The 23,426-nt window shown below is 29.9% G+C and overlaps 1 protein-coding gene across 2 annotated transcripts in view; it reads right to left on the bottom strand.

Annotated features, from left to right (window-relative positions):
• Positions 1-931: 931 nt before the first annotated feature.
• Positions 932-23,426, bottom strand: part of LOC124357314 (REST corepressor 3-like) — a 58,323-nt gene continuing 35,828 nt past the window's right edge. For both annotated transcript variants that reach the window (XM_046808988.1, XM_046808989.1), the window contains 4 exons: positions 10,811-10,946; positions 9,173-9,342; positions 8,926-9,068; positions 932-5,048 (listed from right to left, as the gene is read on the bottom strand). In XM_046808988.1, the coding sequence (XP_046664944.1) occupies positions 8,949-9,068; positions 9,173-9,342; positions 10,811-10,946 (426 nt within the window). In that variant the 3' untranslated portion in view covers positions 932-5,048; positions 8,926-8,948. The remainder of the gene's footprint in view (positions 5,049-8,925; positions 9,069-9,172; positions 9,343-10,810; positions 10,947-23,426) is intronic.

The following is a 23,426-nucleotide window of genomic DNA, read 5'->3' as shown; positions in this document are numbered from 1 at the left end:
CAACTCCCAGTGCTTTCCCTTCAGCTCTCTCTTCACTCGGGGGTACAAAACATATCTATACAGAGCCAAGTCAGTGCTGTTAGGAGGCTGGGGCACCATGGCGCTATTGTTCTGGGACAAATAGTGGATAACGACAAAGGTGATGTGGCTGGGGGCATTGCCGTGGTGGAGCTTGAAGACGTTTTTTATTTAAGGCCTGATGTAGGTTGACAGCTTGTCCTTGCCATAGAATCTTAAAATGATGATTCCTCTAAAGTCAAAGATGACAATGAGCATTGTTTTGATACAAGATTTGCTAATGCGCACCTTTTTTGAGTTTGGGAGAAGATTGTGTGTGCCACATACTGCATTGAGATCTCAAAATGCATTCCTCCTCAAACGCCTCTTGAAGCATATATAGTGCGGTTCCATTGAATTCTTCTCAAGCCACACACAACACTGATCGTGTAAAGCTGTTCCAGTGGGCACTCTATAGCATGATGACACAATTGAAAAACAGACTTCCTGTAAGACACGTCCTACCACTCCTGCTGCTTGGAGCGAACTGAGAATTGGCGCGTTTGGAAGGGCAGAATCCCCACCACATTATCCGACCGGTCTAAGTGTGCTGCAATAAATAGTCGTGTCACAATAAAATAATCTACATTACTTTTATAATGCACAAATATTTATAAAGCATATGATTGAATTATTTATATGACATTGTTCATAACCTTTAAATCTGTTGGTAACAATAAAGTGTTCATTATTCATTTGTTATTTTCAAATATAGTGTTCAATATCCAAATACCAATATTAAAACAATTTGAAAGCAGCAAAGTTGTTAAGTATAATTAAATTTAGTATTGTCTATTTAAAACCAACCGATTAGAAGTATGACTACCTAAAATGTCTGTCACGTTTTTCTACAGGATAAATAAATGAAACAATATAAGGTAGGTAACATTTTAATTAAACAGTCTAAATACTTGTTCCATTTAACATTTTCACAACTTATCTTAATCATAAACTGACAAAACTAAATCTAAAGAATATTTTATCGTTAAAAATATTTTGACAAGCTCAAGATTCATTGTGATCAATATAAAACCTATTTTTTCTAGGTTACACATCAATAAAATAGGTAAGTGTGGCAACAATACATTTATCATCTGTATTGTACTTAGAACCAGATCATGAATATTACATTATGACCATAATGGCATTATTTATAGCATTTACTACTTAGTGAGTCCATCTACTACAAAAATAAACATTTATTGAAATTAATTCGAATGTTTGCAGAGTTTTACTATTTAATTAAAGAAAACCAAGACTCAAAACACCATAGGCTTTTTTTAGTATGTAACATAATTACTTTCACTACTGCACCATAAAGACAATTAAAATTTTTTTAAACTAAAATATACCGTTTTCTTATTTATAAAAATAATATAATAAAAATAACACAAAGCATCCATTAAAACTGAACATAATAAACCTTTTACACAATAAATAAGTTAGATTTACATTGCAATATATTGTTTGCATGTTTGCTAACGGATAAAACATCAGAAAGTAACTACAGAATCAAAACGTGCTGATATATCTATAAACGTTATTGACTAAGACTAAGCCTAAAAATACTCAGTGTACACTTCTCAAATCTGTACAAGTCAACAAGCTGTGCGGAATGCAGACAGATCTTTCATAATTTGAACTTACGTGTTTAAGTTGAATAACACAACCATTGCTTTATACAAGGACATTTCTTACCACTAACTCTTCTTTATACTAAAGGAAATCCAAAATACATTCCAATGACACGTTAAATAAATATTGAATATAACATGCAGTCTTTGTTCAGATAAAGTTACATTAATGTGTAAAAATATACACAACATCGACACTATTAAATTTCTCTATATTAAACTACCCACCAAATTTCATAAAAATAATAAGTAACAAACTGTTTATATCAATTAAAAGCTTGTGAGATTATAAAGTTGTATTTATTTATTTCTTTACAAGTAAGTTTGTGTATTTTTCTATCAGTGATAATAGTTCATTTAATAGGTATAGGTGTACCTAACCAACATTCACACTGTAATGCGTTAATAAGTAAACAGTTGTCATCAGTTTCAGTGAATCCTAAATAAAAAGCAATACTTCATATACAAACAATATCCTTAACCAAATAACCATTCAAAACAGTATAATTTTAAATTTAAAACACAACTATTAATCATTTAGCCCTTAGGGTGACAAATAAATTATTTGATATGTTTTTAAGCCAGTCCTATTCCTATTTCTTTAAATATTAATTTAATAGGCATACAAAAACCGTATAATCCACTTTAAAAATTCCAAAACAACTTTTTCAAATACTCCCTATCAAAGAGTAAATATAGTTATAATTAATTCTCCTGTAGATACATTTCTCATGTACAAGTCAGCAGATTTCAATGTGGATACAACTCCTTCAGTAGAAAATAAAACATGTCTTTAGAAATGAGAGATAGTGCAATATTATCTAACACAACAATTATCAATTGTCTCACACTACACACTAAACTGAAGTCCAAAGGCTTTGTAACAACCACAAAGCATTACGTTGATATATTTATTATTACCAAAGCATAGTTTCTAGTTCAGGTTGATTTTTCACAGCAGAATCTAACTTTTACTGTATTTAAATTTCACGTACAGAGTAATTCCCATAGCAGGATTTAATCTATAGTGTATTGAAAAATTTAAAAGGGTGTCCCAAAGGGGAAGGGTTGCTCATCAGTCACAAAATTGTTAAATAGTAAAAAGATACAACATTAGAAGGAAAACAACAAAATTATGAATTTTGTCATATGAACTGGAGTATTATTTACCTTTACTTATTTCCCAAGTGTTGCAAGAAATTTTAAAATGAAAATAAATGACAGTTACCATTATTAAATTTTAATCCCCAACAGCAAGACAAAAACCTGCTTTTATATCTCTGTTGGAGACTGAAATTTTTTAATGGGGGTTGTCCTGTACTTTATTTAAAAGTATCCCAGGCAAAGCATTATTTAAACATAATTAAAAATAGTACTTATTAATTTTAATCCAAATGTCTAAAGCTACATTATTCACAAAAATAAAATATAGCAGATAAAAAGCTAATATTTGTGCTAGATAGGCTACTTAAATTTCTGTTGCACATACTTGATCACAAAGAAGTCCCATATCAAATTTTGAGTTGGAAGCACTTCTCTACCATTAGAGGGAGAGCATTCCAACTAAATTTTGGAAAAGTTCCCCAGTATTTCTCTTTTTTATATCAATTATAAAAAAAATAGCAGAGGCAAACTTTTTGATCAATCTGTATTTGAAATTTTGGAGAGTATCAGAAAGTGTTAAGTGTATTGGAACTGTGTCCAAGATGAATACTCCTCATGTAAGTTTTTAGTCAATTTAAAGAATGGTGAATCAAAGTCATAAACTCCATGATCATTACTCTCACATTTTATTTATTTCGCTGCACATCAAACTGCATGATTTATTTCCTCGTGTATGGATTACTTGTACAACTATTAAACAAATATTTAAAGCCAACTAATAGCTTTGATTTTATATGTTTCTGCCAATATGCATGAGGCATTTATTTATAAATAGGACAGTACCGTACACCAATTTAATATTTTTCTGAATGACAATTCATATTTTACAGGTCTGCTTATAAAAATACTGTTCAAGGAACTGTAAACAAACTATAAGACACTATGTTAATAGCTACATGTTCCAGCAATTTGGATACAATATTAGTTAAAAATTACAACAAATAAAAATTTGTAAAAATATATTATTATACAAAACTACAACAAGTTTGCACTATTTTATACGCACACTGGACAGTTGATGTACAACATTAAAAGCTTATTAAAAGGTGTGCAGTTACTAAATTTTTAAATGTATGCATTTTTATTTACAGGTCAGTAACTACAAAAAGATGACTCTTTAACACATTTGCAACGGCTTGTAATCTGTTGGTGAAAGCTAAGCTTTGCATGTTACTGCCAATTTGTTATGAATGTTTTTAAGAATACGCCTGTTTCTAATTGATGGAATGCAAACGTGTGCATAATATAATATTGCCTAGAAATATCATTTACCCATTAGCTTAAACACGACTATTGGACTTGTGTGATGAAAAAAACATTTTTACAAAACAAATTGATGGATATATTTATTACATACTATTGTAAAATAGTTAAAACACACATTTGTGTATTAGATAATGGAAATATTAGTTTATTGTCCACAACCGAATAAAAGTTTGAGAGATATACCCAATAGATTATTTAATATCCATACATAGCATAACACAATGGAAGTCCATCAAGCACTCCTCAGGATACACTTAAAAGATAATAAACCCACAGACTAAATATTTTTTGTAAAAGTTTGAATCTAACATAAATTTTTCATGATTTTTAATATTTAAAATACAGATTTTGTTTTTTTTTATTTTATGATTCTAAATCACAAAAGCAAAATAAATTTTGAAGTGGATTTCCAGTCGTTGTAAATGTGTTAAATATCACAAAATAAACCATTTATATTTTAATTACCAAAACTAAACATTAGAAATGTTGAAAGTGTGAGTCTGGTAAAATGTAACAACAAATTAAATTAAAGTAACCCACATCAGTTTACTGTGAAATAAATTCACAGAATGTTTACTATGAATTTTATTTCTTTGTTAAAATAGAAACATCTGTCATAGTAATGAAATTACTTATTTAATCTCATCTTTTTAAACTAGGAAATAAAAAGTAGTTGTTTCTGATTCTAAGTGAGTAATTAAAAAATGTCCAAGCATACACAGTCCAAAATGCAACATGGTTGTTAGACTAAACATTGGATCAGCTGTATGATACTATAGACCATTGTAAAATTAACCTTGACATCATAGTCAACACACTATGTATATATATAACAATGGCGATGGAAAAGTATGTACACAGAGGTTACTTTTCAATAAGGCTTATTTACATACAGATTGACTGAGAATCGACCGTGATGTCACTTATCTGTAAACAAAAAAAAACAGAAGAGTTAGTTTAGAGATAGTATAACAGTATAATTGTGTGCAGCACCATGATTAACAAGAGCTGTAAAAAGGTTCTTTTGACAAATGTATTTAAAACCATTTAAATATCGCATTTATTACATTAGTACAACAGCAATATCATGATAAACATAAAATATATACAATTGTAATTCATATATACATTATTGTAAGATTTGTTACAATTAATTCATTATAACTTTTTAACAACCTAAATATATATTTAAAACATTTAATATGCTACTAATTATTTGCTATATATCCTACACAAAATTACGGGTTTACATTAGCAATCAATTCAAGTCAATGATATCATTCTGTTATTATTGGTTATTAAAACTGTAAAATATATGTTTAGGCCAAATTATTGCTAGGCCAAATCTATCAAGAATAGGCAGTATGCTCATTTTATACTACGAGGGTAAGCTGAATAGTAATGCACACATGCTTGTAAAACCGGATTGAAATGAGCTATAGAAGCGCACCTGGTGGCATTCGTAAGTACCATTCCTTATCTACACGCATGTGCAGTTTGAAAACCTTGTGTTAGTCCATTGTATTGTTAGCACCTTGCAGACCGATTCAAATACTATGTCAATTAGATGTAAATAACAAGCTGTTATTAAATTTTTAACTGCTAAAAAAGTGAATACTACTGAAATCCATCATTGTTTAAAGAATGTTTACAGTAACGATGCTGTTGATAGATCGACTGTCAATCGATGGAAGATAAAATTTCGTGGTTGTAAGCCTGGTAAAGCCATAATTGTTGATGGAGCACACAGTGGACATACGATCACTGCCCAGACAATAAGCATCACAAACTCGTTCATGATTTAATTCATAGTAATCGTCGAATCACTCAACAGTGTATTGCAAACCATGTTGGAATATCATAGGAACGTTGGTTTCATTATTCAACAATTAGGATACCGCAAAATCTATGCTCAATGGGTGCCACACAGTTTAACAGACGAGAATAAATAGCGTCAAATGGAATGCTGACAGCAACTTTTGCAGCACTACCAAGACGAAGGAGATGACTTTCTTTTGATCGATTATCTGGAACAAGGCGCGGCGGTAAATTCGTCTCAATACATAGAGACTGAAATACAGGGTTAGCCAGTGAAACGGGAAGATTGGAGATGGCCTTGACAGTTGGAACGTGAGTGGTGGGGGTAAAGTGGCTAGCTCCTTTCTACCTGCGTGTCCCGCCATTTAGTTGAGATGGATCGTTGGACAGGTAAACATCGCAGTTACGCTGTTATAGCGTATTATACGAATGGTGAGAGTTTGGTGAAAACGCGACGTGCTTTTCGACGCCATTTCAACATACCGCGCAACAGGCCTGTTCCTTCGGATAACGCAATTCGTTTGTGGATAAACAACCTTGAACAACGTCTAAAAAACGAGGTGCGAGTGCAAAAAACCGTTCGAACCCCTCAAAATATCGCTACTGTTCAACAGGCAATGCTCAGAAGTCCACGCCGATCTGCCAAACAACATGCTCTACGCCTTGGAATAAGTAACACTTCGGTGAGAAGGATCAAGATTTAAATTTTCACCCATACAAAATACAGATTGTACAATCTCTCAAACCAACTGACCATCAGAAATGATTACAATTTTGTGAGGAAATGGCCAGATGACATGAAGAAAATGTCGACCAAGTAAACAACTTGTGGATGAGCGATAAGGTCCATTTCCACCTCTCTGGTTTTGTTAATAAACAAAACTTCAGATACTGGTCTGAGGAAAACCCTGGCGCACTCCATGAAACACCTCTTCATGCTGAAAAAGTGACGGTTTGGTGCGCAATGTCAGCAGAAGAATCATAGGCCCATTTTTCTTTGAGGATAGCAATGGAAGTGCTGTGACTGTTAACTCTGTGTGTTACGTTGCAGTGATCCAGAACTTTCTTACGCCACAACTCTCCCGTTTTCCAGTAAATGAACACACAATGTTCCAACAAGATGGGGCAACAAGCCATACTGCAAGAGTTGCTATGAATGCTGTGAATGGTTTGTTTCCAGGTGGCGTCATTTCCCTGAAACGGGGATATCCCTTGGCCCCCTCGCTCTCCAGATTTGACAGCCTGTGACTTTTTTCTATGGGGTTACTTAAAAACAAGAGTTTTTTAGAAAGATCCACCTAGAACTATCCCTGCCCTAAAAAAACGAATTCGGGACGAAATCGAAGGAATACCAGTCAATATGCTGCAAAATGTCATGAGAAACTTCCAGGCCCGGCCATGTCGTGTTAGAGGTAGTCTAGAGCCACTAATCCTGCAACAAGATAACGCTTGTCCACACACTTCATGCACAACTGAAGAGGCAATGAGAAAGCTGAAGTTTTTTGAATGAACCAATTCCACACCCTCCCTATTGCCACAATCTAGCCCCCTATGGTTTTATTTTTTCCCCTCTATTCAAGAGAGATCTCAAGGGTACACATTACACCTCAGACAATGCGGTGAAAGCAGCTATTGCATCCTAGGTTCGAGAAAATGATGAAGAATTTTTCAGTGACGGAATAAAAAAACTTGTTACACGCTAGGATAAATGTGTTAATCTTAATGGTGACTATGTTAAAAAATAAATGAATGATTGTAAAGTTTAAGAATTGTACTTTACTTCACTTTTACTTTACTTAACCAATCTCGCTATTTCTTTTTGTTAGCATTCTACAAGCATAAATGTGCACTACTTTTCAGCCCACCCTTGTATAGACAACCTGACAAGGTTTTAAAATTGAACCATTTTTTTGTCCATCTACATGTCTGTGCCATAACTCTTGGTAGAAGGGTTTAAGATTTTAAACTTCCTACATATGTTTCTCTTGGTCCAATGAAGATTGTTGATGACTTTGAGATCTAAATGTCAAAATAGTATGTTTGCCTGTCTGTCCATCTAAATGTTCTCTTTCGCTATGTTTTGTCCAGTCTTTTGATTGTATCATGTATTGATTTTGAGTTCAGTTTAAAATGGCTAACCTGTTTTTATCACTGTTAGACAACTATTACTAATTATAAAATATGTGCGGTCATTTCTTTGTGTTTTACTAAATTAATTGTGAGCAACATTGTAAATGAGGAAGCAATTGACAATGACACTGATGTGGTAACTAAGTTGTAACTATGTAACTTAAGTAGTTATTGCTTTGCATTATAAATTAGCAATGTATATTTTTTGGTTGTGCACTTAGCAAAACCAATCGCTATGAAACTGTCCTGAAGTGGTCATGTGTGACATGACAATGTCTTAATATTAGCTCCTAAAGCCTGAAATGACACCAATTTAAAGGAGCTGCACATCTAGGAAAATACTGTGTTGTTTTGTAAAAAAAGGTAAATTCCAAAAGATGTAGCTAATTTAATATTTTAATCAGACATCATTCTACAATTGCCCTTATATTCAGCTGTGACAGTCTATGCATTAGTTATAATCAAAGTAGGTGAGATTTCATATCCATTTTTTGTATATTGCCCCATAAAAATTTAAAAATACTACTAATTTTGCTCAAGAATTCAAAAATGTTGTTGCACATTTCAATAAATAATTGTTCAAGTACTACAAAGACCAATCTCAGTGCTTTTTGCCATCTTTAGTTTTCTTCTAACTCAAACAAATAGAACAATTACAAAAACATAAAATCAAGCTTTTCTTAATATGCTGTTTTTATTTGATGACCCCAATTTATTTGGTCCTTTAAACTCAAACAAATAATGAAAGAATCAACAGAAAAGGACTTTAGAACCACTGAATTTGTTTAACAATCAATTCAACATAAAATACATGTTTTATACATGTAGAATAATTATTTCTAAACATAGTAATCACCTATTTTTGTTGAGAAGCTGATATCATTTGGTGGGTGTGGTTTTGGCGCTGAAGGATACCACAGGTGACTGCTTGGAGGGGGTAGAGGGGGGAGAGCTGCTGCTGGCTACTTCACTACCAGTCACCACCACATCTACCTCCATCTGGAACATTGATTATTATGAACTGTTTGTAAATAAAATGAATTCCTACATGATATCATTCACAATAACTTTCAAAAAGGTATTTAATTACATAAATAACTAACCTTATCATCATTATCCTGGATTGGGCCGTGTTCTGCTTCGTACTCCAGTAAGACAGCATCTAAATTGAAGCGACGGCGATAGTTAATGAAAAATGACCTCATGTGGACTTCTGTCTTGGTTCCAATCACCTCAGCTATAGCCTGGAAATCTTTCCCGTACTTCCTCATGCCTAAAATTGAATATGTACAGGTTTAAATATGAAAATAAAAACCCTATTTACTACACATACATAGCTAATGTAGCGAACTGGAGCTAAACTCAACATTCACACCTATTTATTAATTCTGCAAGCAACTGTACACATCAAACAAGGTGTGATTAGAAAATAACCGGACTGAGGTTGAAAACAAATTTTACTTACAGATATTTATCCCCTTAAATGTGCTTCCCCCAAGATCTCTACACCACTCAATGCGAATTTTCCACTCTGCATAACAATGCTGCAAATCATTTTCCGTAAACCTGTCCATGCCCTCCATAGCTTTTTCTTTTACTGCTTCAACAGTCTCAAATCTCCTCATTCCTTTCAAAGCCAACTTGACTTTAGGAAACATAAAATTCACAGGAGGCCAAGTTGGGTGAGTAGGGTGGATGAACTAAGACAATAATGTTGTGTTCGGACAAAAGTCTTCACTGACAAAACTTTGTGAGTTTGAGCATTATCACAATGGAGGATTCATGACTTGTTTTTCCACAAATTGTTCGGTTTTCTCCATACATGCTGACATAGGGTAGACGACAGTCTGCCAATGCATGTGTCGTCACTTGTGTCTTCACGGCCATCTTTAAATAGTTTAAACTAGTCATTGTGTTCATTATAAACAGTCACCACCGTACACTTGTGTTCGTTATAAACAGTCATCACCATACACTTATAGTAAAGTTACAAATGTTTCATTTTCAGAGTTTATTAACTTTGAAAAGAAAGTTGATGTTCACACTGTTCTTTCTGCATACTTAGAAGTTAACTACTTATAACTGGCACTGGAGGCAAAATAAGTTCGGGAGCCAGACGAGAAGGAGTGCCGTAATCATGTAACTAAGCGTTCGATATTCAGCCTTTTTGCATTCGTTCTGTGACTCCGCCAATACTAATCCTGTTATTTTCTAGCCACACCTTGTATTTGTAATTACATAGTGTTTACATGTTTGATGATTTGTTATGTAGAACCAAAGGATATGGCGAACAGTATTCTTTATCATTTTTCTTTTTTCCTTTCAATAATCTTACTGGTTTGACCAGGGAATATAGTACATGAGATTATTTCCATAGTTAATTTTAAGTAACAGAGAATACTTTAGATTGGGTTAATCAGATACGATTACTCACAAGAACGGTAATACTGTGAGATTATTGTGAATAATTATATCGTTTTACAGATAATTGTTCCATTACAAATAACATCATCCTCTGAGTCACACAGTTTTGGAAAACATACTAAATTCACTTTCAAAACTATTTCTACATTTTTGGTCTAACTTGGACTGAATTACACAAAGTCTATTAAAAAGAACCTTTTATAATCCCATTCAAATTCTCTCAAGTTGATGAGTTTTGATTGTAACCATAACTGGATGCATTACAATTACTGTAATTATTACTATTTATTATGTTGTATAGTTTTTAAATAACTAACCTTGAACTGCCAATAATAGTTCGTCATTGGTCCATCGAGCATTGATTCGACCATTGTTGTCTGGAGGACGCAACACATCAACACCTTCGCTGCTTTTGCGCTTTAATGAGGACAGAACCTGCTTATTGTTCTGGACCTGTAACAAAACAATGTAATGTACTTCTGAAGAAAGCAACAATTAAAGTTGATATGTAAATAAATTATATTAAACAAAACAACACACTTAGACTAATTCCTAATTTTAACAGTAATTTTAAAGGTTTTCTGCACAAATTAATAAAACTGTATTTGACCACTAAGATTACAAAACACACACACACATGTGCAGGTATACACACACACACACACACACACAAGGCTGGTATTACACGCTGTTATATCACATTATTTGAGAATTCCTTATTTATCATTTCCTCCATTCTCAGGGCTTCCATAAGTTCTTAAAAAATAAACAATTCTACAGCATAATAAAAAGTCAAACATTGTAAAATAATGAATTTTAGATAAAATATTAATCAAATAATAAAATGGTCATAAAACCCGACACGCAATGTGACTGACTCAATTATACTTAGAAATTGTTATACTGTTATTGCTACAATGTTTAAATGATATAACCATGTAACTGTTTTATTGCACCCGTTATATTTCTTGTAAACTAATTACTACACCAAGGAAATGATAAAACTTTCTAAAAGTGCTAATTTGATTAATGGACAAGTTTACCTTTACAATTTAAATTATAAAAAGAGGAAAAGACAAAGAAATTAAGAACTAATGCCATATCAAAAACATTTATAAAAGTAATATATTTATATGTGCTTCATTTCTCAAAGAAATTATTTGTCTCACTTTGGTTCAAATATTTTTATATACCTACTTACATTTTTGGTTCCCAACAAATGATATTAAATTTGAATTACAATAAGAAGGTTTTACATACTGCATCATCATAATGTACAAAAGTTTTCTATTTCGCTTTAGTCATTCTTATATTTACCAAAATTTCAAAAATTTTATGCTACAAATTTACAGCACAATAGGTTATGTTATTTTTATACAAAATGGTATAAGTAAGTTTTAGTATTTATCAAATCATTGCATTATTTGATATTTTAACAGTATAATAGTTTAGGCTTATTCTTTATTTATCTTTGGATGATCAGCATACTACCTATACTCAAGATTCAATGATTCAAATTAAGAATCAATAGTAAACAAATATTATTAAAAAGTAAAATACTAGTGCTGATGACCGAGGTGTCTAAATTGTTGACTTAGGATTTGAGTTAGTGATAGCGCAGGTTCATATCCTGTTCATAGTACTTTTATATCATTATTATCGACCTTGTACTGTATTGACTCTTCTCCTTATTCTGCTTGATAAAGCCCCGGCACAAGCAAGTGGCCATGAGGACAGGCAGAATAATCATTAAGAGGAGGATCAATCTCTTCCTTTAAAAAAAGAAAATTAACATTAAATAAAGGAACTATAAGTAACAAGAAAACATGCTTCCATAATAACCTACACTTATTTATTATAATTAAAATTTTGGCATTTAATAGAAAAATAATGAAAGAAGCATGGATAATAAAATAATTAGAGTAGGACAGACGGAAGCCATACATTATGTCAAGTTATCTACAGAATTTAACCTGTTTGTGTTGATTGAGTTAATTGTATAATAGTCACAAAATTGTTAAAGTAATTTTTATTTTATTTTAGAGCTGCAATAAATACATCACGTTAGAAGCCCAATAAATTCATTTCAGTATGTAACTGATCAATAAATTATGCAAAAATTGCTTAACCATACTTTTGCTGAAATCAGCTGTTGTTAAAAAACAGTTTTAAAGGAAAAAATCTGGCAGTTTGTATTGTAGGTAAGATTGACTTCTCAGTTTTGATTGAGTTGTTAATACTGGGCCAAATTCTATTATCACTTTATTTCAAATGTTTAATTATACAATTAGAATAAACAATAATATAATTTTTTTAAATATAGATTTATAAAAAATGTAAAATATAACAAGATTGAAATGTAATACATTTGCACTGCATTATTTGGTATATGACAAGTTAAGAGATAAAATCTATTTAATTTCTGGAAGTGTTGTGTTTGATTACAGTAGAACCCCTCATATCCGGTCACCACGGGACCGAGCCCCTGGCCGGATAACGATTCGGCCGGATAAACCAACCTACAGTACACAGCACTTGACGAAACAAAACAATTGTACTGTACTGTACTAACCGCACTGGAAATAATCAACGAACTGTTTACAGGTTAAACCTATTAGCTCAACTGAGGACAACACAGGAAAATGTAAACAAATAGATACACCAAAATAACGCAAGAGTCGTGGGAGACTAGTGCGTGCAACTGCGCGTCCGCAAGCCGTGGTAAATAAATTTCGATATTGGCTTGCGGGAAGTGGCCGGATAAACCGAGGTGCGGTAAAACCGAGGCCGGATATGAGGGGTTCTACTGTACTCATTAAATGATGTGAACTAATTGCTACACCAAGGAAATTATAAAACTTTCTAAAAGTGCTAATTTGATTAATGGACCAGTTTATCTTACAATTTAACTGATAAAAAGATGAAAAGACAAAGAAATTAAGAAATAATGCTATATAAAAAAATGTATAGAAGACATAATGTCATATGTGTCTCACATATCACTATGAAGACTGATCAGAAATCAGAGATTCCTTATTGATAACCTTCAAGATTACAAGTAGCGTCAATGAAAATAAGATGTACATCGTTATTAGTTAAGTCTTATTATAAAAAGTATTAGTGGTCTTGATTGAGTTGCCTCCAAGAGTAGAATTCCTCTATTGTATAGATGGTTCTTTGCGGTAGCCAGTTCTTCATTACTGTCTTTATTTTCTTGAGATTATCTGATATGTCATATAAGATAGCTATAACATATTTGTTTACTTTGCTTAATAAGTTAAACATGTGGTGAAGACATTTTGTAAAATTAGTTGGCTTAATAAAATGTTTAACAATTTTCCAAGCATAGTTAACCTGGTAGTATAACAAAAAAGACATGGACTGATAAACAAATATTGTATTCCTACTTAATCCTTTCAACTGCTACAATAAGATCTAAGTGCTCAAATCGCTGTAAACATTGTAACATCATTTGCTAACCCTAATTTTTTAATAGAAAATAACAAAATTAATATTTATTAGTATATTTGATAAAGTGATTTGGTAATTTGTTGGCATCTGCATGAAGGCCGTCGCACATGTTTTTTTCATGATTTTTTTGTGGTTCATTAATGTTTGTTGTCTATTAATACACTAGGAACGTGATTATCCAGAATGCAGTCATCCAAAGCACTCTATAGGAATTCTTTTTTAATAATCCAGTTGTAATTATTACAAATGTATTGAAAACAGAACATTTAAGTAAACTTTAATAAATTTTCATCAACAGGTGTCTTTCGTAAGTATTAAGGCGGTGAACAAGTCATAAGTAACAGCTGCTAGAATTCAGGCAATGTTGTTGGCAATCGCAATGTTCTGGTCGTTACATAATTTTGTAACCATAGTATGTGTTATTTTGAAAACTTACCTACATAGCTAAGTGCTACATATACTATTATGCTATTATCTTGCTTTCTGTTAAGAATTTATTACTCTGTATAATCAGGGGTTGCTGACTCTCCCTGAAGACGCATACTTGTGTGCATAATGCCACATCTGTTTTAGATATCAATATATCAATCAGATGCAAGTTTTGAATGATGGTATACATTATCCAATATTTTGACTATCAAAGAAATAGGTTTTTTCCTATTAACTTAGGATGTTTGCATCCCAAGTATAAAATAATTATAAAAGATAAATTTTAAAATAACTATTTATAATCAAGCTATAAATTAAAATTATAAATTAAAAGATTAAGTAATACATTAAAAATTTAATCAAATCAAATGTTGTAAAAACAAATAAATAATGTTTTTATATTTGAAATTTTTCTTCCAACTAGAATAAAATAAAATGTAAAAAATTCTGATAATAGCAAACCTTGATAGTCAATTTACAAGTTGTTTTTCAATTACTATATTTTATTCTTTCTATGTACTACCACTACAAAATCCATCAAAAATACTACAGTTGTTTTTCTGTTCTTTTCTGGTTTTATATGTTGGTTTAAATAAAAACATTGTCACTTCTTTAGCAAAATAACAAAAAATATAAATTTAAATCCTTACTTACATCTGTATTGTTAACAAGAAAGTGCATAATTTATTCTTTCCATAGTTCTTTTTTCTCAAGAGCATGTTTTAAATTTAGTATTTTTATTGCATGGTTGTCAAAAGAAGTGTTATAAAGTAATTTTATAAAATAAATATAATTATTTTGACAAGAGTTGGATTTATAATATAGTCTCTGATTTGAGATATGTAAAAACACTAATGCAATATAAATTCCGGATATCGTTCTTTGTTGTGGTCTTGTTATACAACATTTTTCATTTTAGTATAGTCTGTGAAAAGGTTTCCATATATTTTCTGTAACTGATTTTTTTTATTACAAGTAAAATTCTTCATTGCTTAAAGATACTAAAAACCAAATATTTGCTCATTAATTAACATATTAAAAACATATACACAATTTTAACCATGGTTATAATCAGTTGCTTAAACATTGTTTTCAAAATGTTGTGTAAAAAAAGAAATGGAATTTAAATTAATTTAACAAATTGAACCTCATGTGGAAATTACGTTTTCTACAAAAAAAGAACATTATTTATTTTGTTAAAAAATATTAGATACTTCCTAATTGTTACACAAAATAAATTTATCCAAGAATTCAGAGATTTATAAATGATATTATAGGCAAAATAGGCTCTCACTCCTTACCCAAGTAGCCTATAAAGTTTCAACATAATGTTAAAAATTTACTTAACTACAACATTCATAAACATTTACAGCAAATAAAATTTCTACATAATTCATACCCGTTACAGTCAATAAAAACAACATTATTGTACAGTTTTAGCAAAAAATAGTGTTATGTTGATTTGATAAAAGTAAAGTTATTCATAAAAAACAATACTATTACTCAAATATTTTCATTTTTTACACACAGCCCGCATGGGCAACCAACAAATTCAGAACACCTGCTATTCAAGATTCAAGATTCAATGTATTTATGTACTATGTATTTATTATACCTACCTACAGAAATCTCATAACTTCTCAAATAAATATAATGGAATATTGAATAAATATTAGCATTAACTCATAGGTACTTACTAATAAATGGTTTCACTCTTCAACTTCACAGCTCCACCCAAATAATATTTTATAGTTTCAACAGAAATTACTGAAATATTACTGAATCCAGAATCAAATACCATGAAATCTTGTAGCAACTCATGTTACCTCAAAGTAGTCATATAGAAACAGTTTAAGCTGTAGCTTCAAATTACTGAAATGTTATTAAATGTATGTAATCTTTAAATGGTTATTGCATAAAAATCTGTAATGCCTAAGTTTGGAAATTCGTTGCTTGTATATTTATTTGTCCAATCTACCTAATTCTTTTCTAATTGAAAAACTGGAGCTAAACTCAAAATTCAATTGCAATTTGTTACAATTAAATAATGTTAAAACAAAAATAATTACAATTTAGAAAAATTGCTCTTTTACATTTTAGTATTTAGCATAAATGCAATAACTGAACATGAGAAGATAAATATTACACTGTATTAGGCCTAATATAGAGTTCATTAACTTTCTAAAAAATGTGTAATGTAAAGATTTTGTAATCATATATATATATATATATATATATATAATATTTATTTATTTACTTTCTATATTTATCTACGTATAATTTTTCTATTTTACATTATTTTGCAAAATAACAGACCATGACCTTTCAAATTTAAAACAGCCCTTAGTAAAAATAACGAAATGTAGTATACAAAATTAAAATTTGTGTATTTATATATAAGACCAAGATTTCTAATTGTTAATAATATAATTCAGTAAATATTTCATTTTTTATTCCTTATTAGTTAAGACTCATAAACAGTTTAACTCTATTCAATTATTATTCAAACAGTAAAATTAGATATACTAAAAAAAACGTAATTTTGAACAAATGTGTCCCATATTTAACTAATGTAGTATATATGAAAATAATAAAGATGTCTGTGATACAATTTTGCCAGATTTACTAATCATAAAATATTAATAAAATCACAAAAAATGGCTAATGCAAAATAAATTAAATTGAAGCTGTTTTGTTATAATAGTAAATAACCATACAAAATAGCATGGTATTTTGCGATAACAAAGAACTCAAACTATATTTTCACTCTTTTAAAAAAAGTATGGGAATTTTAATTTTGACCTAAAGCGAAATTAAAAACATTTTCCATCACATGTTTTCTGTTTGCTTCTATAAATCAATAATATATCCAAAACTCAAATTTTTTTGCAATTAATAAAAAATTGTTTTGATATTATATGAAATTTTTGGTTTTGGCCAACATTAGCGAGCCAAGAGTATAGAGAACTAAAGATATAGAACATGTGCCATTGTTCTATGTTACAAAAATTTAACGCCATCTTTTGAAGATTGGAATCTATCATGTTCATCAATAACTTTTTTGACACCTGAGAAAGAGGATAGATTTCAATCCTCAAAATGTAGTGTTCAATTTTCGTAACATACAACATTAACACTGTCCAAAACCCCACTATCTACTCATCACCCATTATCAATAATAAGTCAATAGCTATATCTTTCTTAAAATTTTAAACTTGGTAATTTTTTAATGTGTTTCAGACCTAATAATGTGTTTAGAAAGACATGTTGAGAAATCTAGAGCCTTTTCTTGCACCATTTTCACAGTACCCAAAATTCAATTTGGTCTTGATCCGTTAAAAATAATTTTAATTTGTTGTACTAATTTTTATTCAACTCCACAAATGGTCTTCATGGAAAGAAGAACAATAGTTAGTTTTCTTGAATTAAAATATATAGACCTATGAACTTTTTTATATACATTTCTGGTTTAGAATAGGCCATGGAAATATTAATACAAATAGATTTAGATTATGTAAAGATTGTATTGAAGATGTTATACCTACAGTAATATGTACCTGAATGTACCTAATAGCTTTAAATAAAGAAGTAGGTCAAATAATACCCTACAACGGATTTTTATTATTATTAAATCCTTTACTTTTTAATCAGTGTATTTTGTCTGCTAGCAGAAATTGCTTCATTACAGAATCGGTCTTTTTGGATGTTAACTTTAACTTACAAATCTTGTAGACTAAATAGTGAGGACAAGTTAATTTTTTCCCACTTAAGAGAATACAAAAAGAGCATGAAATGTCCTTTATCAGGTTTAGATTAAATTTTATTCAAGAAAGTAGATAATTGAGTATTGTCTTAACAACTTTAAAGACCTCTGTATGGAATTTTGAATTTAACAGTTTACGAAACAAAACAAATAAATTACTGAAGTTTGAATGAAAATATGAAGGCTATTGACATACTTTTACAAAGTTCCTGTTCCAAAACAAAGTTATACGGAACTGATTAAACAAATTTTATTGAGATAAGAACATTTTTTAAGAAGGATAGGCCGATCCCTTTTTAGCCTTATTCTATCAGACCTCAAGAGCCACTGGCCTGTATGTATAAAATGTCTCTTTTGAATATATAAAAATGTATTTTAAATATAAATTACTGTATAAACAATTAATATCAATACATAATCATATATATAGTAACAATTCATTAGCACTGAGACACTAAAACCTAAGTTTCTGAAATGAACATTTATGGATTTGAGTTGTTTTCTATTTATAATGCAGTATATACTTTAGCCCCATGTTAAAATCGAAGCTTCAGATGAGTGACCAGTACCTAATTTTTCCTTTTAATTAAAAAACATATGTACAGAATCAAAATATATAAATTTGAGTTTGTAAACCAGTTTATATAATTTTTATTTAAGAATTAATTACAGCTCATTGCAAGTATTCTTCACTGTTCCAAGTGAGACATTTAGTATTTTTTTCTATTATCAACAGATTTTTACCGTTTGAAGAACAACTCCTAAGAATACTTTAATACAGAAAACTCAGTGCATAGAACCAATTATTGTTCTCTTTTAGAACTTTTAGAAACTAAAATTTGTTTCTTAATTTCTTACAATTTTCACTAATCCTGGTAACACCTAAGATTAAGATTGGAGTATTTGTTACTTTATAAAAGTTAATAGGTTGTACAATTCCAATACAAATACTAACAAATACTAAATAAAAAATATATATGAATATAGTTTATGACAAGGTTTTGGATGATTAATTTAAGACTAACACTAATACTTGTGCACAACTATATTGTTACCTAAGTGATTTTATTAGCGTAGTATGTACCAACAACTTCCTCAATAGATTACTTCAGCAGACCCTCAGTTTACCCACTTAATTTAGTGGAAATTTACAGCTCAAAAATGGAAAGCTTTCGTATATGTATTGTCAATAAAACAAATTTTACTAGCCATGAGCAGAGATTTTGTGTACAAACAGTACAACTGAATGGCGATATTCTAATGCCTGGACCAGTATATTCTACCACTTATATTAACAATTTTGTTCATAATAATTCCTAGAATAAGTACACCCTAGAGTAGGTATAGGATGAAACTGTAGAGGCATGCACTACAATACCAAGAACGTAGTGTATAAGGAGATGCTACTACACTTACCACAAATACTGGTCTGTATTACGTGGTTGTATAAAATAATTATACCAAATTTTGTTTATTTATCAGAGTACCCAATTTTTCTTAAAAAGCCCAAATATTTTTTAAAAAAAGTAGTTAACAAAGGGTCTGCTGCAATTCCATAATAAATTACATCACTTATCACTAATACACATATTCTAAGAATATGTTTTAATAAAATTATAAAATAAGGAATTGAAACTCCAAAAACTTTATTTTCAATAATATTTTAGCTATTGTTTATTGGTTTTAGTGTACGTAAATACATTTTAAATTCAAAATTGTCATCATTATCAAATTCCAAATAACATATTTGATTTATTCACACAAAAATTAATAAACAATGAATGTGAATTCTTTAGTTAATTGTGTGAATTAATATAGTTAAATTTAAAAAAGGCATTAAATTAAATCATCTGACAACACATCAAATAAAAGTTTATGTTGTTGGTACTATACAATAATTTTTGAATTTTCAAATTGGAAAAATGAATTTTGTGAGTACTCAACTTTCAATTACTGCTTTAGTTTTATTTAAACCCCACCTCACTAAATTTCAAAAATATAAAAATGTTTCAAATCGTCACATCCATTCTGTTTAATTTTATATTTGAATAATAATAAAGCTTTATGATGTTCTATTATGCAGTACTTCAAATATGAAACTGAAAATGCCAAACCAAATGTCTGTTGAAATATAAGTTTAAAAAAATCAGAGAAACGATGTTACCAAGAAGTATTCCTGTAGGACTCAAAAAATCTATAACAATACAATTTTGAAATTATTTTATTGTCAAATGAAACTACAGATCAAACACACAATCACTCTGGAAAAATAAGCATTAACTTCTAAAGAAATACAAGCATTAAAATAATGAATTGACAGGAAATTATAGATATAAAAAGCAATGATTAAAATTACTCTTCTAGGTTTTAAATTATCTAATACTATGAAGAATAATTAATTATTTAATAAAATTAAAATAATTAAATTCAACCAATAGCATAACATGGGTTTTAAGCAGCTAACAAAAATTTATTTCAATTAATGTTGTAACAAATTAATGGCTACTATACATTCTTCTGTTACTTCAGAATATTATTTTGTTTTAAATAAATTTCATTTAGTTCACTTTATGAGCCATTTTTATGATAATGTCTCATTTACATAGTTATCTAACTTTCCCTTATAAGGATTTAAAGGAACATTGCTACAGTTTTAATTAAAACCTATTATTTATTTAGGCCATGGATTATTTTAATAATGATATTTTGATACAATATCAATAGAAAAATATTTATGAATATTGTTCATAGAGACAACTCCTGGAGGAAATGTAATCCTTTCTAAGAAAGAGACAAAAGATAAATTGTCTACAATCCATAATTTTGAAATTAAACTAAAAGACATGATTAAGATATGTATTGTTAAAAAATCTGCCAAGATACTTTATTATATGTAAAATTTATATTTATAATAATTGATTAAAACTAATCATTAACTCTGAAACAAACAATGAATGTTATTTGTTTGTTAAAAATTTGTATCGGTTGCATTTAATGTTTAATGTTTTAGAAAGTTAAGAAATTAACTGTATGAAGGACATAATTGATGTATATTCTGCAACATATCAAATGCTGATCATGTAGTGTCATAGCAGACAACTTATTTTTCAAGTAGATTTTAGGGGAAGGTTTTATGGATTGGCGGAAACTTGAGTTACAAAAATTGGATTTAAGACTAACTCATCCCACACATCTGTTTTAAATTTATAATACTCACAACCAACAAAATATTTTCTAAAAACTTAACCTTTTATCGCACAAGGCAAGATTTAAAACTGTTTAAATATCAGGAATACCATCTCTATTTAAAAAGAGTAATAGTTCATATTTTCACCAATAAAGTTAATTATAGTATTTATTTTCATATATATTTACATATACTGGGTGCCCCGGAACTCTTCCATCATTGTTTTTTTTTTAGAAATTGCTCTTTGAGATATAAATAATTAATAGTATAACATAGATTCCACTCAACAACCTATTATTTTTTGTTAGGCTTTTTTAATAATGATCCAAAATACCAGTGTATCCATCAATAGTCTATATTTACATCGAATAAATAAACACTGAAAACCACATACACACTCTTAAATGAACATAATATCTATTATGGCTGACAAATATAACAAGAAAAAATATGAACCCAAAAATAAGTTAAGAATAGAAAATGATAACACAATGCTAACCCCAGAATAACAAAACAATTGTTATATGTTCTTTTGTTCTTTTGAGTCACAAGGAGAGTATCAGTAAGATGCAATTTTTTACTCTTTAAATTGTTGTAAATCTTATATAAATTTAGCGAAATAAGTATGTGCAAAAGAGGACTACTCTTACTTCAATTTCTATTTAAGGGTCTATTTCTAAGTTCATTCACTTTACTTCATTTTTATCTTTTTTTGTGAAATTTAGCATCTAAATTTTGAAACGATGCCCCCACTGGACCGAATAGTTATTTTAATTCTCAACCCTGAGTTATAGGCTACATTATAGCAAAATTACAATACTATAAAGCACAGTAATAATTATGACTTTTAAACCAAACAATACAACCAGAAAGAGAAACAAATTAATGGACATTGGATATCATATTCATATTACACAACATGTTAGTTTTGGGACAAATGAATGATTCATAAACATTCAGACAGTTCCGGGTCACCCAGTATGTATGTATGTATGTATTAATTGGATTTTAATTAATCTCATGAGCAATATAATTAGTGTAAGAGCCAGTAAATGCCAGCTTTAACAGGACCCAAAATAAACAAATGTACACATAAAAAGTTCCCTAAATGAGCAAATTAAACTTAAATTAATTAGTACAATCGTGTTTAACTTATTTACAAAAGTTTTTGGAGTTTCATAAAACTAAACTGTAACTATTTTAATATATACATTACATGCTTTGTACAAATACAGTGGTAAAACATTTTTAAATCATCATATTCATTTTTTTTAATCTACTTATTTGAAAGTCACAGTTTTAATTTACAATTCACAGGTAACATTTATAATTAATAGTGAAATTTTCATGCAATAAGGGTGTGTAAACAGGTTGCAACTTCAACATTTTCCTCTTAAGTTTCAGCTTTGACTCTTAATAATTATTTCTCACCAAAATTTTACTTCTATAATACAGGGTGGCGCAAAAGTCACTGGACAGTTGGTTAAAAGAAGAAAAAAATAACAGCAAGACGTAGTACAATAGTTTTCGTCCGTGGTGTTGGTATTACTAAATGTTGGTAATTATGCCTTTTTAAGTTGGCAATACAATGCAATGAAACACACAACAATAAAACTAGTGAGTTCATTTGTGACATGTGTTTAAAGCTGTAGTCCCCGAATTATTATTTTTCCAATTGGAATTTTGTTTAACATTAGTCATAATGTTAACCAAAGAAGAAAGTGGTGCTACTGCAGTTGTTAATGAATGGGGAATACACTTTAGATCAAAACCACCGTTTAGACAAACAGTGTACGACATACGAGATAGATTTGAAAACATGGATCTGTTATGGATGCACCAAGGTCTGGCCGCCCAACAACAGTCTCAACTGATGACAATTTATTGCGGATATGTTTAGCTGTATTTATGTATTAATGAAGACGGAAAACAATTTGAATATAAAAAACAATTGTAAGTACTGTTTGTAATAAAACATAATTTCAAATAAATCTAGTCTTGTTTTAACCTACTGTCCAGTGACTTTTGCACCACCCTGTATAAGTACGACATATATTTAACTATGTGAATAAATAATAGATAA

This window comes from Homalodisca vitripennis, chromosome 3 (genome assembly GCF_021130785.1).
Source record: "Homalodisca vitripennis isolate AUS2020 chromosome 3, UT_GWSS_2.1, whole genome shotgun sequence".
Taxonomy (NCBI): domain Eukaryota; kingdom Metazoa; phylum Arthropoda; class Insecta; order Hemiptera; family Cicadellidae; genus Homalodisca; species Homalodisca vitripennis.
Note: the sequence above shows the minus strand (reverse complement) of the source record. Positions and strands in the feature narration are given on the sequence as shown.